Below are 13,248 nucleotides of genomic sequence, written 5' to 3'. Positions count from 1 at the left end.
GAAAAACATCTATTTCTGCTTTATTGACTATGCCAAAGCCTTTGACTATGTGGATCACAATAAACTGTGGAAAGGCTATCCTAGAACTTCCTTTATTTTCTGTTTGTTTTGCCCAGATACCATAGTTTGACACTGCCTGTGGCTTTATGTCAGAAAAAAAAATTTGTTTCATGTACATTAGCCTTATTTTTCAATTGTTTGAGTCAGAGAGTTACTTTAACCCTTGTTATTCCATCATGGTTGAAAGTGGAAGTCTTTCTTCAACTGGTGAAGATTCATGTAACAAAAAATTGCAAGCTAAATATTACATCATGTTAAAATTTAATTTTGCAGAGAATGTTGATAATGTACAACACAATGACAAAAATCTGCTGTTAAAACCTGATAGAAACTGGCAAGTCAGTCTTCTTGTGAGAGATTAAATACATACAGATTTAAGGTGATCAAAAATCATTAAATGGAATTATACAATTGGCAGCTTGGATTTACAGTTATGAGAGTCATCTGCATAAAGTATAAGCATGGTCTCAGAGAAAGCATGTTGACACAGTGAAAATTCAGAGTGCAACTGTGCCCCCATTTTAAATTCGACCCAGGCTTACTGTCAAAGACAGACCACTGGGATCTGTAAGCCATGTTTACAACTTAATTTAACAATTCTTGTGTTTGAATTTTGACCAATTTATTCCTGCCCAAGAAAGAAAACATCGGCTATAAGAAATAAGAATCATTAATTCTTAAAAGTAATTTCTAAAAATATGCATCATATAAGAGCAAAAAGTAATAACATTACTTCTATGTGTTGCATTACTGATGTTGATTTAGAGTTGTAAGAAAAATAATCCTTAATACGTTCTGGAGCCACAAACTGGATATTTAGTTTATTTTTTCTCCTCAGTGTGTTTAAAATCTACTAAATTATATGAAGAAGCTAAATGTTTAAAATGCATGTGTGCACCTTAATTATTTTTTGTTTGGACTGATTCTCGGAGCATTAGCTTGAGGCATGGGCTTCCCTGGTGGTTCATTTGGTTGAAGAACCCGCCTGCCGATGCAGGAGACACAAGAGACCCCGGTTCAATGCCTGATCTGGATAGATCCCATGGAGAAGGAAGTGGCAACCCACTCCAATATTCTTATCTGGAAAATTCCATGGACAGAGCAGCCTGGCGGGCTAAAGTCCACGGAGTCACAAAAGAGTCGGACATGACTGAGCAGGCACACACACTCACTCACTCGTGCAATACCTCCAATAGCAAAACTAAGGAAAAAAACAAAAAAACTATTAGATTTCCTTTCCTTCAGCCCTAACCTTGAATAATTCTTAAAGGAAGCTCTTAAATGTAGCTAAGATAAAATAAGGCAACAATATAGTCCCTGTTTTCACTGATGCCATACTTTTATTTTTTATGTGAATTACTGTTTATGAAGTCAACCTTCATTATAAGCAGGTATATATAATGTGCCCAATATTTAGTGAAATTTCAGTAAACTAAGAATTCATAATTAATAACCTAATTTGAAACATTTCATGATACACAGTTGCTCCTGATTTTAGAATTAGCTAGTTTAAACAGGTAGTGAGTAAATTTTCAAGTATATCCAGTTTACATGCCTTTAAAATTTCCACATCTTTAGTGCTCAATTTAGAAATGCCATTTTAAATTATTTTTAAAAATAAAATACACTTATTATTTGATAGCTGTAAGATTTTAAAAGAGATTTTTTGTACAGAAATATAATGTTACTGATAAAATTTATCAGTTAACTAGTATTCAACAATGATCATCAACATTAGAGATTATATCCTTGCTGAAATTTTATTTTCACCATAGTAGTTCCTTTAAATTGTTTGGCACTTCAGAAGATGAGATATGTCCAAAAAAATATATCATGCTTAATAAATATTGTTGGATGAATTTTTAAAAGCTTAAAAAATAAATTGTAAGTGCTGGAGTACTTGGAAATAAAAGTTTCATTAAGTTTAATTAAGCACCATTAAACACTCTGCCAACCTCAGAAAGCAGTTTTTAGAAATACTAGCAGTCCTTAGGCAATGTATGAGCTGACAGTTAAATGAATTAAAAATGAGGTTGAGAATGGATGTTTCCGCACAGATACCCAGTCTCTACTATTTGTTGATCGTTGATGAAAACTAACTGTACACGCTGTTTCTTTTTAAATGACTTTTGATGTTGGTTCTGCTAAAGAGAACATACAGAACTAATTTGGTTAAATAATCTACTTTCAAAATTATGTTTTTATGTTAAATTTTCTAATTATATATATTTTTAATTTTAATACCTTTTTTTTCTTCTACAGTATTTATTAAAATGAATTGCTAGTTTCCGATAGAAGGATTTTGGTAATGAAACAGCCAATATGTCTACCTATTATAGAAAATGTAGAAATAAAAATGCAAGCTTTCAACAAAAAATTACAGTACTATATTCCATCATCGGACCATAGTCATATTGGATTTTCTTTTTCAGTAATAGAGAATGTGGCTTGTTCCTCAAACTTGCTTCTGAAATACTTATAGATGTAGAAATAAAAACCACTACAAGATGTTTAATTGCTGTGTAGGCCTGAATTTTAGATAATCAGGAATGTATTTGTAACTGTATGCTAAATAATTATAATTATTTTTCTATTTCATTTTGCAATGCAATATTCATCTTTAATGTTACCAAATTTTCTTCTCATTAAAATTAATAGTACTTGGGAATTTGAGGTTACCTGGTAACTACTGAAACTACTGAAAAATTGCTAAAAGCCAGGGGTATCCATTCAATCTAATTATTTTCCTTTTGATCTTTCTTTTGTTTAAGGATTGGAACAAGCTGAGCCAACCATGACCGGCAAAACGCAGACCAGCAACGTCACCAATAAGAATGACCCCAAGTCCATCAACTCGCGTGTCTTCATTGGCAACCTGAACACGGCCATCGTCAAGAAGGTCGACATTGAAGCGATCTTCTCAAAGTACGGGAAAATAGTGGGCTGCTCCGTTCACAAAGGCTATGCGTTTGTGCAGTACATGAGTGAGCGCCACGCAAGAGCGGCGGTGGCTGGAGAAAACGCCAGGGTCATCGCGGGCCAGCCGCTGGGTGAGTCCTGCTGCCTGCGGCGGCACATTAGAGTTCTACTCTCCAAGCGCACCTGGGCGTAACGGTGCTGTTTAAAAGCCAGCGCCACCATGGCATTTATTTCCTAACCAGTCAGAGTGCCCTTACATTTCTAACTGATATTGTTTTCTTGTTCTCGTATTACACTAATTATAAGTGTCTCATTTTCTTTACAAGTTATAAGCTTGAGATCAAGGCTGATTTGTAGTACTTAGTACCACCACCAGTCTTAAGAGGCAAATGAAAGATAAGCATCGCATTTAACTTTATTTGACTTGATTAATGTCTTATCTTCCAGGAAATACTATATGAAGCAAAAGAATCATAATAATTACTTTTTAAACTTATAGTACTTATTCTGAGAGGCTAATGTATTTCCCTCACTTATTGTTTTTATTTTGGGAGGGGAAGGGATAGAAAATAACAAAAAGAAGTAAATCTTGAGAACTGGAAAAGGAGTGTAAACTACCCTCTCTTCTCTTGTCCATCATGCCTTTTCACTCATGTGCAGTAATCAGATTTATGTCTCATATCCAGAAAATAATATAACTCTTTTTTCAAAGAAAGGAGCATACAGTTTAAAGTAAAAAGGAAATTCTTAGGAGAAAATACTTTGTAGTAAGTATGCAGATAAAAATAAAAAATTAGACAATCTTTTTTCTACTTAAGGAAAAAGTAGAATTAATACCTCCGCGATTCTCTAATTTGTATCTCTTGTCACGTTCAGATTCTTACATTAAACTGATTATACGTTGTCTTCTTTTGGATATCCAACAGGCGTGTCGGCTTCATATGCCTAGAGCACAGAGCAGTACTCCTGGTTTTCCACATCACAACTTCCTCCACCCTCACACTTCTCCATGTAATAAGTGGGACCTTCATTTATCCAGTTTTTAAATAAAATCCTGAGTGTCCACCTTGGTTCTTCTCTTCCCCTCACACTCTAATATGATCATCATGTTTCTCACCATTAGTATATCCCAAACCCAATCCACTTTTAAATCTATACCAATAGCCGTCTTATACAGGCCACCATTATCTCAGGGAGACTCCTGAAATAACCCCTTAAGTGGTCTGTCTCGTTCCACTCCTGCCAGAATATCCCTTTGAAAACATAAATGAGATTATGCCATGACTTTTCTCTTACATCTCTAAAACATTTCCATTGCTCCCAGAATAAAGTTTATATTCTATGCCACAGCCATGATGCTCCCACCTCTTCAGCTCCTTCTCTCTGCCTTCTTGTACCACTTCAGTGTCACTGGCTGTCTCGATATAAATGCCGCAGACATTCGAAGACTGTTCCTACCTCAGAGGCTTTGCATTCGCTATTCCCTCTGCCCAGAAGACAGGTCTTTGCTAATTATTTTTTCCCTGCTTTATTGTATGCCAGTCTCAAATTCTACTTTCTCTGAAAGGGTTTTCTGACCAGCTTATCTAAAACAAAATAGTCTTCTGCCCTCTTACCTGCATTGTCTATTGGATTATTATACTTTTTTATTTTTTTTCATAGCCCCCATGTATCTGGAAGTATATTTTTAAAGTATTTTGTGTCCATGCCGTGAGGCTTGCATGATCTCAATACTCCTGCCTGGGACTGCAAACAGGCTAAGAAGTGAAAGCTCAGAATCCTAACCACTAGGCCACCAGGGAGCTCCCTGCAATTACATATTTTAATTTATGATGTTACTTCTAGCATGTCCACAGATGTAAAGATGAAGGTGCATATAAAAGAAACAAGATAAAAATGCATAAACAAATCAAGCTGAGTGTAAAGAATGTTGCATTAAAGTTATATAATGTAATTATCAAAAATTGGGGAGAAGGTGTGGAATTCAATACAGTGAGAAGTCTGATGTAACAGCTTTGAGGGAATAAAAGAAGTTTTATGTAAGTGCTTGCAATAAAGCCACGGAATACTATTACCATATAGGAATATAGTTTTATTTATTTTTCTCCAATTAACTTTTCTGTATTTTAAAGAAAAATAAAGCCTTCCAAAATCTAGTGGTAAGTTTTTATATTTGTCCTTGGTTTTCAGTGTCACCATTCTACTCCTTTACCTTGATATGAAAATTTTTGGACCAATTATGCCTTACCTTCTAAATTGAAATCTCTACTTCAGGGCCACATCTAAGCCAAGTATCAGAGTAATAACCATTTATTACCTGTATCCTGATTATTATAAAACTAGTACATATTTGTAGAAATGCATTTAATTACTAATTTAAAAAAATAATTGCCAATATAAAGTCAGTTAAAAGTCAGTTCATGTGTTAATGAATTATAGCTAATTTCCCAGAGTCCCTTTTCCTATGTTGGGGAGGGGGCCATTTCCTCCTCTACCCATCTTGAGTTCTTGTGAGTGGGCTAATAATAAAACCGACACACCTCAGATTAACAGGAGAAAAAGAAACAAATTGTAATTCAGTCACATGGAGGTCTCACAGAATTGCCTGAGAAATGACCAGAGCAGGCAGCTTTTATACTTTTTAGACAAAGAAAAGAAATAAATAAAACAATAAATTTGAAAAGAGTTGATGGGACAAAGCAACAGGCTTTGGGACTTAATTAGTAAGGAATTTAAACAAAGTTTGAGCTTGGGTGGTACGTTAGTAAAGAAGTTAGAAGAGTTGCTTTCATACAGGTTTTTCTGCCCTAATTTCCTATCTCTGAAAATAAGGCTGTCCTTCTTCCCCCAGTTGTAGGGAGGGCACTATTCATATGAGAGAGATTTATTTCCTGACTTTAGAGAAACAGAGAAAAGGTTCAGCAACCTTCTTGCATCAACTGTTTAAGTCACTTTATTTCAAAATAATCCATATGCCAATGAGGCATCCTTTGGGACCACCTATCCTTCGTCCAAACACCCGTCACCAGCCCTCACCAGAGAAAAATGCAGTGGCGAAGAGCAAGAGCCACGCTAAAAATTAGCGGCTTACTGAGAAAAACCCAAGGGGGAAGAATGATGACGCCAAGTCACTGTGCTTTGAGAGACACAGAATTAATCCATGCTTCTGATAAGAGGCCATTTTTTCCTTTTCAGTCATTCTGGAATCCTGTCTCAGATGTGTCCTCCATTTAATCTCTGGAGCACATAACCTAATCAGTCTTAATCACCCTTTCTGCCTCAATCCAAGTCAAAGACTTTATTCCTTTACTATAATTGAAATCTAGTCTCTCATTCCTTGTGTCTAATCAGAATGCCTTATCATACAAAGTAGGTGTTTTATCGCTTCATAACTTTTGCTTTTCAGGACTCATGTTTCAGTATACCAACCTTGTCTTAAACCATATTGCTAGAGACTCAGGCAAAGGCTTGTCTTCCAGATGTTCCTTATAGGAAGCTGGTTCCTGAAGAATATACTTAGCTTTCCATGACGTATACCCCCTTCCGGCTTTATATATTTTGTTTTTGGTGACGGGGGACACTTCAGTTCAGTTCAGTCGCTCAGTCGTGTCCGACTCTTTGCACCCCCATGAATCGCAGCACACCAGGCCTCCCTGTCCATCACCAAGTCCCGGAGTTCACTCAGACTCACGTCCATCGAGTCAGTGATGCCATCCAGCCATCTCATCCTCTGTCGTCCCCTTGTCCTCCTGCCCCCAATCCCTCCCAGCATCAGAGTCTTTTCCAATGAGTCAACTCTTCGCATGAGGTGGCCAAAGTACTGGACACTTAGGTGTGGGTAAAATCACTTGCTTCTTGAAATTTTAGACTCTCAATAAGATTGTTTCTGATTTGCAGCTCCCACTAAACCTTATAAGCTCTTAATTTGAAGTGAATTGAATATGGATCAAATAAAAGACCCCTGTCACATAAAATTGATATTAACTTCATGTACCTCAACCTATATAAACATTTTTCTTTTTCTTTAGAATGAGAAGAAAATTAATATTAAGGCATGCACTGGGCTAGTACTTTACCTATATTATCTTATCTCAGTGCATATTCAAGTAACTTCTAAGTAGAAATAATCTTCACATCACAATGTGTTTAAATTTTTTTATAATGCAATTTAGAAATTAAACTTCAGTAGTATCAGAAAAAAAATTAAACACCTTAATGTAAGTTCTCATAGTTCTATGGAATTATAGATATACCCTTAAACTGAGAATTGATTATGCATGTGATGAAACCTAGCTTTTATCAAGTGGAAAATATTAACAGCCATTTTGTGTCTACAAGTAAGGGACACTGAAGTGTTTTAAGTTGTTGAAAATTTTTTATTGAAAGAATAATCCCTTAGCAGTTTGATGGGTGAATTAATGTGATATAAAACTAGAAACAAGGACACGTGTTGGGAGACTACTGAAAGAGTCCGGGTTTGAAATTATAGAAATGAAGAGGGGAAAATTAGGAAAATGATGTAGAATCAATAAGACTTAATGGCTAGTTTTCAGAATGGGTAAGCCAGAAAGAAAGGAGAATCAAGAATGATTCCCATATTTCTGGTTGAGTTCTCTGTTGAATTGCCTTGTGGATCACGAGGATGGTGGAGAATGATTTCCAAAGGGAAGAAAGATTTTTGCGTAGGAGAGTGAGTTCAGGATTGAATAGATGTATTGAGATTGATGTACATGCTTCAGGATATCCAGGTATATGTATCTTGTAGAATCTTGCAAGTTCAAACTAAGAAGAGAGATTTAGACTAAAAGTAAAAAATGTGTGTCATCAATGCAGTGTTAACACTATGGAGATGGATAAGCTCACCCTGGGGAAGTATAGCATGAAAAGAGTATTGGCTGAAGATGGATCTGTGGAGAAATCTTTGAGTCCAAATAACTAGAAGAGTCTTTCTAATAAGCCTTCTGAAAATCTCCATCTGAACTGCATTTGCACAGCTCTTTGCTCTCCCAATTCTAAATTGCAGTTACTGTGCCCTTCCTAAACTTCTTGTATTGATGACTGCTTTCTTGGTGATTTGGAGAAGGCAATGGCACCCCACTCCAGTCCTCTTGCCTGGAAAATCCCATGGACGGAGGAGCCTGGTAGGCTGCAGTCCATGGGGTCCCTAAGAGTCGGGCATGACTGAGCAACTTCACTTTCACTTTCTTAGTGATTGATCCTTATGTCAGTTTCATTACACTATCAATACTAATGATTTCCAAACTCCCAAGGCCATCTGTGCAAGTATTCTTATTTATTCTAATATTTAAAAATCTCATTTAGGAGAGCTTAAGCCTATTATCTTCAAAGCTTAAGTTTCTTTCCATGTCATTGTCTTCTATACTCAAAGTCATCTGCTCAGCTGAGTAGCAGAGAAAACTTCATCCAGCTTGCCAAAGGTCAGTGTCTGTCTTTGATAAAAACCATTGACATAAATATCTTTCAACCAATTGCAAGTCAATCACTGCAGACCTAGTCAAGATGATTTTACTCACTTGACTACATTAGTATACCTGAACAGTTAAGAACCAGAACTCCATATACCTGTATTATAAAATATTCTGTATCTTTCTGGTGAAAACATCTTTTAACCATGAAATTATCATCAAATTCTCATTTGAAATTTTAAGCAAGTATATATTTTACATTCTTCTCAAATTCACATAAAATGAGAAATTATTTTTAAAATTGCTGGTTTCTACCAAAAAAAATTATAGTGCACAGAGTACTAAGGGAGCTCAGAAATTAGAGCTCAAAATATTGGAATGGTACTTTGAAAGTAGGCCACAGTCTAATGTTTTGCTTAACTTTTCTCCCTTGGATTTTTTATTCATACTATGCTGACAACATTCCTAAATTTTATACCATAACTCATGAAAAGGCACCTTGAATTAGTTCCATGGTCTAGCCATTTTACCAACAGAATAGTGAACCCAAGGAATATTTTATGGAAGACATAGTTTGTTTGCTGAAGTTGTTTCCCTTAAAGGCTTATAGCACATAAACTAGCAATTAAGCCGATATGCTTCCCTTGTGATTAGACTCCTACATATTTGTTCCTCCAGAATGATTAAACAAAAAGCAAAGAAAAATATCTAGTTCCTCAAATGGCACTGAATGTCTCCATTCTTTTTTAAATCTGTGATCAAGTCATGTCCCAAACCTGACTGTGAATTTGACATGTTTATTAGGGTGCCTTCTCCCCTTTCCTATGCTACTGAAAGTTTATGCCTTTGCTTTCCAGTTCACAGTTCACTCATTCAAACTTGTGTGGCATATGGCATCATGCCAGCTGTGACCACAGTCTGTGACATGTTTCAGAACAATCCTCTCTTCTTTTCTCCACTGAGATCTCTTCTTATTCCCAGAGCACAGTTGACAGTCTGAAAAAACTTACCTGATAAATACCCTTTATCCTTTGCTGGGAGAAGTGATATTTGAACACAAGGATTTTAAATAAATAAACTGGGTAGGGAGATGGATTTTGTGTACTGCTGCCTCCTAGTACCCATAAAAGCATACTTTGTGGGTATGATAAGGAAGAAGAAATTTGGAAAAAATTAATTTTCATGGTGTATACATCTTTAGTTCTTCCACATATCTTTTGCTCTATAGTTGAAAAAGTGATGTCCCTTTTTTATCCCTGGTGTCCTGCCTTTGATATGTAATGAATGATTGCTGAACTATGGAAAAAAGCAATTAATTGCATTTCATCCACAGTACTTGGGGATTTTAAAAAATCAGAATATAACTGTGAAGTTATTCTGAATATGTTTTGTAAAAAAGTGTAATTTTTATAAGGCACAGCTCTTTACAAAATAGCATTTCAATTTGGTTATGTAACATAATTTAAATTAAAAAATTTAAAAAAGAATCCTCTTCTTAGTATTTCATTGAAATTGAATTCTAGGTTTTGTTAATGTTAGAAATATTTATCATATTTTTAATCCACATTTGGCCAGTGGAACTACTTTTTCTCAAACACATTATGTGAGAGATGAAATAAACATTTGAAATGTCAAATACTGACAATTTTTATATGAGAGGTCACACATAAAGTGTCATCTTGTGCCAAAAATATCATGCAGAGGTTGGCGACTAAGTCTAGATCAGTTCCAATTTGCACTGATTACAGTTGGCTTGATTACACACAGGCTATAAATAAACATTTGTAATGTCTTTATTTTTAGATAATTTCACTCATGATGGTTGCAAGAGCACAATTTATGAACTTAGGAAGTCAGTTATTAATAGTAGGAGAAATCCAACACTAACAAAATCACCTATCAGTGGAAACCATTTTGCTGTAACACCTGTACAGGTTCCTGTTGTTGAGGTTCAAAGTCAAAAGAAAGAACATAAGATAGATAATTAGATTAATTTGTATTTATACTATGAATCTCTTGAAATTGCTTAAGGAATTCAAAGAAAGTGCATGAATAAGGATTGCTAATTTTAAAGTAAACCTGGTGAATAATTTTAATCCTGACCACGAGAGAAGTGATGGAAAATGAATTGATAAGAAGAAAGATATTAGAGAACAATCCTGAATATGGACAAAGAAGTAAGGTAACAAATGCTGGTAATACACCAGTATTGCTCCATGCTGGTAATACTCCAGGCATGTCCTATGGGTAATGGCTTTCAAAAGTGCTTTTATTCTCAGCGACTATTTTGCATTTGGAGTGGGCTTTTCAAAAGACAAATTTAACCATATCACCCTTTGATAAAAAATTATCAGTGATTCCTCATTGTTCTCAGAAAAGAGACTGAGACCCTTCCTGCAGGCTTCAGCTTTCCATGCAATTTGTTTTCTGCTCATCTGTGGACTTACCACATTGCCCTCTCAGCCTTTCTTGGTGCTCCATCTATGTCAGCTTGTTCTTTGAACAAGCCTCCTTCTCTCCCTCACCAGGACTTTTGCACATGCTGTTTGAGCTTGTGGAATATCCTTCCTTACCAAGCTCCCCACCATCCTACCTCCCTTCTCCACTTTAACACTCCCTTCAGTTCACTGTCCTTCAGATCTCAGGTCAAATGTTTAAGGAAACCTAGTTTGATGCCTGAAAGCTATCGGTATCTCTTTCTAGCACATATCTTCTTTTCAGTTCTATTTTTGTACCGGCTATTTTGCGATTGGTGCCTGTTCCTTCTCCCCATAGGTTCGTTCCTTGAGAGCATGGACCAGGCATGTCTCTATGCGTCTTTCTGGCACCTCGCCGTGTGCTGACACTTTCATGATAAATGTTCCATGTGTTCTGGGTGAATGGATGAACATTTAGAGGAACAGGTGGGTTTCACTACAGGCCCTTTTGTGCCCAGTTGCTTCAGTCATGTCTGACTCTCTGCAACCCCATGGACTGCAGCCCACCAGGCTCCTCCATCCACAGGATTCTCCAGGCAGGAATCCTGGGCGTGCTGGCATGCCTTCCTCCAGGGCATCTTCCTGACCTGGGGAATCCAACCCACCTCTCCTGCTTCTCCTGCGCTGCAGGTGGATTCTTTACCACCGAGCCATTAGAGAAGTCCCGAAGGGCCTTTTACCCCCATTGAAAAGTGGAACACAGAAAGAGAAAGACAGGGAAAGAAGGAGAAAGAGGAGGAAGAGAAGGCAGAGAAAGAAGAAGGGGCAGTTGCACGTTCCCAAGGAAGGAATTATAGTGGGGTTGGTGTAAAGAGAAGGCTCTGTGGCCCCCTTGAGAGGGGGTTCAGTCTCTCAAAGTCAGATAGCCCAGAAACCGCGATGCAATGCATGCCAAGTGGCTCCAGTCCTGTCCGACTCTTTGCGACCCTGTGGACTGCAGCCCGCCAGGCTCCTCTGTGCGTGGGAGTCTCCAGCCAGGGATACCGGACTCTGTTGCCACGTCCTCCTCCAGGGGATCTTTTGGATCCAAGGATCGAACCTGCGTCTTTTACGTCTCATGCATTGGCAGGCAGGTTCTTCACCACTAACGCCACCTGGGAAGCCCAAGCTATTCAATAGTCCTGACTTTATTTTTCTAAATATAGCCCAGTCTTTAATAAGCATCAAGTATCAACATATACATGTTTTGTCCAAAGGTTGTAGTAAATGATATGTGGGTTTAAAGAGAGATTTAATTCATGGAATGCTTCCGTTCCAGTCTTTAAAATGGCACCCATTGGTAGCTTTTTTGTTATCATTAGTGGCTAGGTATTTTCACAGTACCTCATCATTGTCAAAGCTTCGCTAGCGCAGATTATCTTATTTCATTCTCACAACAATACTGAGAGGGATGTAATATGAGTAGTCATGTCTATTCTGCTCGATAGGAACCGAAGCTCAGAGAAAGAAACTTGCCTTGTAGCACACAGATGCTGCTGCTGGATGTCAAACTCACATAATCTCATTCTAATTATTTTCACTATTTATTCTTTCTCCAAGAAAAGATTATTTAGTTATCTCTGCTTGGCTGTGCTGGGTCTTAGCTGCTGCGTGGGCTTCCTCTAGTTGCGGAGAGTGAGAGCTGCTGTCTAGTCGGGGCGCATGTGCTCCTGATGGTGGAGGCTTCCTTGGTGAGGAGCTCAGCCTCGGGAGCACGTGGGCTTCGGGAGCTGCCGTTCCTGGGCTCCAGAGCACAGACTTAATCCCTGTTGCACCTGGGCTTAGCTGCTCTGCCACACCCGGGATCCTCCTGGACCAGGGTTCGAACCCACATCTCTTGCATAGGCAAGGAGATTCTTTACCACCGGGCCACCAGGGAAACCCTACTCTTCATTCCTGCCAGCAGTTTTTTTTCATCTAAATATATCATTAAAGCTACTGCACATTGTATCTTCCAAACCAGGATGCTTCTGAGAGTGAGAAGGGATGCTATTAACGATTGTGCTGTGATCCCAGGCTGACACCAGGCACCCTGAAGGCAAGGTCTTTATTATCTACTGCACCTTTACTGAAGGTAGATTTGTCAACTAGCTTGTTATTTCTTTTAGGACAGTCGTTGCACAGTATTTTAGTTATAGTAGCCTCAATGCCAGATAATCCCCAACATTTTAATAGTTAACCCAGTAGAAATGTATTCCTTTCTCACATAAAATACAATCAATGTCCTAAGGAGGAGATGGGTGAGGATGAGAGCTCTGCCCCTCTTTAATCCAGGGACCAGGCTGTAGGCTGTTCTTACATTTTGTGGTTAGTGCATGCTGTAAGGAAGATGAAACTTTTCTTTCTTCTCGTCAAGGTTCGCTAGCGGATCTAATTATTAAATTGAT

The 13,248-nt window shown here is 37.6% G+C and overlaps 1 protein-coding gene across 1 annotated transcript in view; it reads left to right on the top strand.

Moving 5' to 3' along the window:
- Positions 1-13,248, top strand: part of RALYL (RALY RNA binding protein like) — an 820,318-nt gene that overhangs the window by 359,640 nt on the left and 447,430 nt on the right. The window contains exon 2 of the mRNA XM_040261147.1: positions 2,832-3,110. Within this exon, the coding sequence (XP_040117081.1) occupies positions 2,855-3,110 (256 nt within the window). The 5' untranslated portion in view covers positions 2,832-2,854. The remainder of the gene's footprint in view (positions 1-2,831; positions 3,111-13,248) is intronic.

Source organism: Oryx dammah, unplaced genomic scaffold, assembly GCF_014754425.2.
Source record: "Oryx dammah isolate SB20612 unplaced genomic scaffold, SCBI_Odam_1.1 HiC_scaffold_19, whole genome shotgun sequence".
In the NCBI taxonomy this organism is placed as follows: Eukaryota; Metazoa; Chordata; class Mammalia; order Artiodactyla; family Bovidae; genus Oryx; species Oryx dammah.
The sequence above is the reverse complement of the archived record's forward strand: the minus strand, read 5'-3'. Positions and strand labels throughout refer to the sequence as shown.